The sequence below is a fragment of the Asparagus officinalis genome, chromosome 3 (genome assembly GCF_001876935.1).
Source record: "Asparagus officinalis chromosome 3, Aspof.V1, whole genome shotgun sequence".
NCBI lineage: Eukaryota > Viridiplantae > Streptophyta > Magnoliopsida > Asparagales > Asparagaceae > Asparagus > Asparagus officinalis.
The window spans coordinates 7,741,897-7,748,889 of record NC_033796.1 but is presented as its reverse complement, the minus strand read 5'-3'; the positions used below and the strand labels follow the sequence as shown (position 1 = coordinate 7,748,889).

The 6,993-nt window shown below is 37.2% G+C and overlaps 1 protein-coding gene across 1 annotated transcript in view; it reads left to right on the top strand.

Annotated features, from left to right (window-relative positions):
- The window catches only part of LOC109834571, a 24,311-nt gene extending 20,250 nt beyond the window's left edge, over positions 1–4,061 (top strand). The window contains exons 4-8 of the mRNA XM_020402606.1: positions 2,094–2,264; positions 2,858–2,911; positions 2,993–3,142; positions 3,796–3,986; positions 4,028–4,061. Of these exons, the coding sequence (XP_020258195.1) occupies positions 2,094–2,264; positions 2,858–2,911; positions 2,993–3,142; positions 3,796–3,986; positions 4,028–4,061 (600 nt within the window). The remainder of the gene's footprint in view (positions 1–2,093; positions 2,265–2,857; positions 2,912–2,992; positions 3,143–3,795; positions 3,987–4,027) is intronic.

Sequence of the window (6,993 nt, the reverse complement as noted above, 5' to 3'; positions counted from 1 at the left end):
CCCCCACAAAAAAAAAAAACAACAACATAAAAACCCCCCAAACAAAAAACATCATGGTTGAATTTGAGAGAGGACATCTGTCCAAGATTCTCCATAATTTTTATTCTTCTTTTGACTTAGTTGATTTGTAATAAATATTCATCATAGTCATCTCGAGAGACAAAAAGATTCAGGCAGAGTTTTTGTGAAGGTAGAGAAGTATAAGTAGTAATATGGAATAAAAACTTAAAAGTAAATTGTATCTTAATTTATTTTTTAAATGAAGTCTGTTAATACATCTTTAAAGTTTGATATTTAGTTAAATACAATCTCATGCAAAATCAACAAGCAATATTCTTAAGAGCGTATTAAACAAACATGCACCATTCAGAATATGATACTTCTGCCCATGTTCATATCCTCCTTTATTTTGTTATATTTATAATAGTTTATGTAACAATTTCAATCTCAAAAGGAGAAACACAATCCACTGTTTTAAATAAGTACTAAAACCCAGAAAGACTTCCTATAATCATTCTGAATTTGAACAGTGAAGAGATTAACACTTATATCCTTTCTTTTCGACTGCATTTTCTATTCCAAGTATTATTGGTTGTTGATGTGTTTAATTTTTATACTTTATATAATAAAAGAAAGGGAGTAAAGTAGGGCAAGATTTTTTAAGGTGCATATCCATTAATATAGAGTTTTTGATTTTTAATTGAGACAAGGAGATGGAATGGGAAGAGTTATTATTTTCTTTTCGAAATGTTCTTGCATGTAATTAGGAAGTAGATAAGGCCCACTTGAATCTTAAAAACAATCTTACTAAGAGTAGATGGGAGAAGAAACTAAGATTAATAAATTCTCTAAATGCGTGATATGACATGTAGGGCTGAGCATGGTTCGGTTCAAACCGAAAAAACCGACCCGAACCGACCCGAAAAAAACGGTTTTAAGAGTAAGGCGGTTCGGGTCGGGTTGACAACTTTTCAAACCGAACCGACCCGAACCGACCGAATATATTCCCAAAACTTTCAAACTCGTTCGCGTTTACCTGACCCGTCCCAAACCCTCAACCCTAACTTCATTTCCTCTCATTCCCAAATCCCAGCCGCCGCTACTCATTCCCAATTTCCCATTTCGCTCGGCCTCAATCCCTCTCTCTCGCTCTCTCTTCTTCCAAGACCCCGACCCTTACTCTCAAGGTACGTAGTATTAATTTTTCTTCAATTTCCTCTGTTGTTGTCTTTGAATTGAACATGAAGTAGGTGGAATGGGCGCTTCTTGTTGGAGTATGTTAGTGCCCTTTGAGTTGGATTTTCCCCATTTAATCACTCAATTCAGCACTTCTGTGTATGTTGTCCCTTGGGGTCCGACCCCCACCCCCACCTCCACCCGACCCTCAACTTCAAGCTGTGGAGCCCCTTTGAGAAGCTCAATTCTTGCTTCGAAGCATTCCAGTCTCCTCTTTTCCTCCGGCTCCTTCCTCTCGAGGTACGTAGTATTAAATTTTCTTCAATTTCCTCTGTTGTTGTCTTTGAATTGAACATGAAGTAGGTGGAATGGGTGCTTCTTGTTGGAGTATGTTAGTGCTATTTGAGTTGGATTTTCCCCATTTAATCACTCAATTCAGCACTTCTGTGTATGTTGTCCCTTGGGTTAGTTGTTGATTCAAGTGTGCACGACGCTTAAGTATCTTAGCCGTGGCTCAAATGATTTGCATTTGGGCGCATATGAAAACAAATATATACAAATTATCTCTTGGGACAAGCAATATTTGTGCCTTTGATTGTTATACTTGATGAAAGTTAGAACCGAACAAACCGAACCGAACCGCATCGAACCGATTTGCAACGGTTCGGTTCGGTTTTGAATTATAGGTGGTTCGGTTCGGTTGTTCAAATTTTGGTAAAAACCGACCCGAACCGAACCGTGCTCACCCCTAATGGCATGTTACCAGAACAAAAATATTAATGATTTTAGGTTGGTTTAAATAGTAGTTTAACTTATCAGTTCCTCGTTCTCATAGAAAGTTTATATTATGTTTATTTTTTCTTGTTAGATTCATTTATGAATATACTTGATTACTACTAAATTGTCCCTACTTTCAGTATGCAATTCTAAGTCAAAAAATGGACCTATTTCATGGTGGTCAAGCAACTCTAAGTGTTTGGAGCTTGCCCGATGTCGGTGCTAATCAATCTAGCTCGCTTTTTATTGCCGTTGGCAGAGGAGACGCTGACCCTCCTAATAACTTCAACTTTATAGGCGCGGGATGGCATGTAAGTATTGGCTCTTTCTGGTGGTGTTTTATTTTGATTTATGTACTGGTATTGTGGTATTTTGATGTGAAACCTTATGTTGGATATTCTTTTATTACATTCTTATTGATAAGACATTTCAATTCCTTAGTAAAAGAATATCATAATTTCGTAAATGCCACATTATCTATTTTGCAATCATTTAAGTATGAAATTATTTGAAGAAATGTTAATCTTATTAGAAGAAATTAATTAATTGGTTCTTTGTATATTTATTACTGATTTGCTATCTTTCTATTCTCAAAGTTTTTTTCCCACAATTAAACATGCACGTAAAAGTAGAGCCTATCTACAAGCTGAAGTATCAGTTTGCTTTTTTACCTTTTACGTGACATAATCTACTTAGGATGTATCATTCTCCGAATAAGAAGAATAATCGAACCACTTTTTATTTATTTTATCATTTTCTATTTAGCTTTAGCATTGGCACCTTCCATGTTATGGATATTTATTTTATTAACAATGATTCTGAAACTGAAAGAAACAAAGTAAGGTGGGTAAATATCAACTTGTTATCGTAAATTTTTCTTATTTCTAATATGTGAGAATTTCAGGTATTTCCAGAATTATATGGTGACAATGATACACATCTAACAGCATACTGGCTGGTATGTAGTTCGATTTATCCATCATAAATGCACAATGCATTATTAGTTTAAATGTTTTCTAATGTGTCATTTTTTTATTAGATTGATGGGGATCAAAGTGATGGATGCTACAATCTTCGGTGCAAAGGATTTGTACCTTATAAACAATCAAAATACAAATTAGGAGCAAAAATTAGACCGCTGTCCACTTATGATGGAGATCAATATGATATTACTTTAAAAATATTCAAGGTAAGGTACGTCTACCCTTGTTTTCGTTCTGTGGGGCTTTACTACGCAATAAAATAACATGTGGGAACTTGATTTTATTTATAAATTATAATGCGGAACATCTTTATGCTGTTAAACTTCAATGTGGTAAATGCATGACTTGGTATTCTTCATTTATACTTTATGAAGACTGATGAAGATGGATCTGCGTCTCTTGCCGTTGTGTTCTGGATGTGCCTTCTGCAATTTCATTCTTCACCGTGTCACTGTTTCATCATGAAAATTTGAAAACTATTCTTGGTTTTAAAAACGTTCTTTAAAATTAAAAACCTTCGGTAGAGTAACACACTGCGAATATGCCCTTTGATGGTCAGATATATAATCTTCTCGCATAGTTATGTACTTCGATTTGTTTCTACGTATTCTCGAGTACCATATTTGCATAAAAGTTGATAAAGTGATCCTCAACTTAGTGAAGTTTTAATTAAAGTGTGGTGCACAGTATAAGATTTTTGTTTAATTTTGTAAACTACCTTTTAGCGTGTTTATTATGATAAATACTCAAGTACGATACCCCCGTTTATAATTTTTCCATATTTATTTCACGACTAAAAAATACATGCTGTATATATCTTACGATTTGTTTTCGCTTGCTCGTTTGATCTACGAATTAGGATAAAACAACCGGAGACTGGGTGCTGCACGCTGGGCGCCATGGGGACAAACCTATTGGCCACTGGCCGAAGTCTCTTCTGGAAGCCGCTACTGTCGTCCAATTTGGTGGCCTCGTCTCTTATCACCCCGGCGACAGGGCTCCCCCGATGGGAAGCGGCCATTCTCCTGATGACGGCGACAAGAGGGCAGCGTATGTTAAGGATGCTTTCGTGTTCACGGAGATAGACGCAGTTGCGGTTCCCACACCGGACGTAGTCCAGAGTAAACCGGGTTGTTATAGTTTCCCTTATGGAGGATACCACGCGTATGCTCCGGCTTACGTTGGTGGTCCCGGTGGTTGTTCCGCTTAGAAATTATTAAAGCATAAACCCGTCAACAATAATAAGGCTGCTGTCGTTGTTTCCGAGAATTGTTTGCTTGTCTTGCCCTTTGGCTTCGCTGAGATTTATGTTTCCATTACCTTAAGTGTCGCTTGCATGCGATTGTGACAATATTGCAACTCTTCTTACATGTAACTGCAGCTGCATTTGTTTGTTTCAAAGTTTAAAATTTGCCACTTGCAACTGTAGCGGTTTGATTTTGCTGTAACTTAACATATACAACTTAATTTTTTACTGTTAATAAATTTTAAAGTTATTAGTTCTTTTCACACTTCTAAAATACTCCTGAGGTATTTGGATTTCAGTCGAGAAAACTAAGTAAGTCCTTGAACTCTGAAACTGGTGAATGTAGTTCTTCTTGAATTTCTTGGGCAGACGATCTTGAATTAGATATCTCATCCAAGAATCACTCGGATTTCCTAAATGATGATACTTCTTTGAAATTGGATTCTTCTTTGACTCTAGATAAAATCTCTGGGAATCTTGATAGGGAAAATTCTGAATCTGTTGATAAATTTTCCCAAATTAGTTCAGAAACAGATTTCTTGGATGAAAAAATTTCCCGCCATTTGAGAAAGCCGCTAATGTGTAAATTCCAGATCCTGCAATGGCAAAGAAAAACTGGGTGAGTTTTTTTGCCGATAATAGAAAACCTAGAAATGGTTTTAGCCTGAATTACATACCTCCTGATGTTAAAGATACAATAACCTTTGATGAAGAGTAATGGAATGAAGGGGGATCTTTTTGGAAGTTTTCTCTAAATGGCCAGATTTTGGGTCTAAATGCTAAGTTCAAGGCAATGGAAAATTATGTGCAGAAAATATAGGGGAATTTGGCGGTGCCTGAAACTTTTCTCTTAAAACCTGGTCTTTTTCTATTCAAATTCAAAAATATAGATGATATGAGAAGCATTTTGGAGAATGGACCTTGGTTCTTTGGTTCCAGGCCTATACTCTTGAAGCCATGGACTATTGATGAAGACTTGGAGAAAAGGAATGAGAGTGTTTACCCTGTTTGGATACAATTACCAGGTTTGAGGCTGAACCTATGGAATGCAAAGAGCATTAGCAAAATTGCTAGCATTATAGGAAAGCTAATTACTACTGATATGCTTACAGCTAATAGGCATAGACTTGCATATGCTAGAGTCTTAGTGGAAGTAAACATGCCCTCTACTCTTCCTGATGAAATTACAATTAAAGGACCAGATGGAAAAATATTCTACAGAAGGTGTATTATGAATTGAAGCCTAGATAGTGTGAAGTATGTAAAATTGTGGGTCATGACACTCTACAGTGTAGGAAACAAGAAAGATTTCAAATATGGAGGCCTAAACAAAAAACAGATCCTTCAGGAAAAAAACTGGAGTGGAATCAGTTATTTCCCCTGTGCATGCTGTACACCTTCAGGATACTCATGTCCTGCATGTTCCTGATTTACTTGTACAGAAGCCTATTCAAAGGCATAGTGCTGGGATTGAACAGGTTTTAGGAAATGTTGTTGGAAAGAATACTGGCAACTTTTCAAATGAGAGGAATCCAATGCATGCTGAGCAGGTGAGGAAAATTAGTGATAACTTGAGCTCAGGAAATGTTTCAGCTGGAGAAAAACCCGTGCATGTTATGCATTTTCACAATCTGATTCTGATACTCAGATGCACTCAGGAAAATCTCATGTGCATGTTGTGCATGTTTCACGATCTGATTCTGATACTCATATACACTCAGGAAAATTTCATGTGCATGTTGTACATGTTTCACAATCTGATTCTGATACTCATATACACTTAGGAAAATCTTGGATGCTAATACAAAGGGGAAAAAGTAATAAGAGGCTCTCACCTATTAATTCATTCTCTCCTCTAGCTGGAATAGTATGTGATCTTGATCCCTCTACAATGGATAGAGGGGATCAAACCAAATGAATATTTCTTTTTGGAATGTTAGGGGACTAAACAAGTCCTCTAAACAACACTTGATCAGACAACATATTTCACGGTATCATCTTTCTTTCATTGCCTTGCTAGAAACAAAAGTAAAGGAGGCTAAAATACCAGCAATAACAAAGAAAATTGTCACTAATTGGAAATGGATGTCAAATGTGTCAAGCACAGAAAAGGCAAGAATACTAATTTTATGGGATCCTGTTTTACTGAATATACAAGTTGATTACATTTCTCCTCAACACATTACCTGCACTGTCAAAACAATGGATGGGAGGATAAATTGTATTTTTTTTCCTTCTATTTATGGTCTTAATCAACAAGATTCTAGGAAGGCTTTATGGACTGATCTCCTCCAAGAGTATCAGAGTGTTGGAAATACACCATGACTTTTATGTGGGGATTCCAATACTATGATCAATAATGATGAAAAACTAGGAGGTATTACACTTAAAGTGCTGATATAAAGGATTTCAATTCTTTCATTGAGGACGACCATCTCTTGCATCTAAAAACATTGGGTTGTTTCTTTACCTGGAATAACAAACAAGACCATGATGCTAGGGTTTGGTGGAGGTTGGATAGGGCTCTTGTAAATGACTAGCCATGTAGAATTCTTGCTTCCAAATTTCTCAGACTAGGGTTTGAAGCGTCGACTCAAATTCCCCTCTCCCAAATCCATGGCGGATCACTGGAATAATCTCCCCGCCGACGCCATGGCCGAGATGCTGGCCAAGCTCTCCGTCCCCTCCTGCATCGGATTCTGTGCGGTCTGCCGCCCATGGGCACATCAGCCTTCAAAGCCGAGCTCTTCTCCCCAAACCCTAACCAAACCCCGTGGCTAATGCTCCCCGGCCGGCCAGCCCTCCGATCGA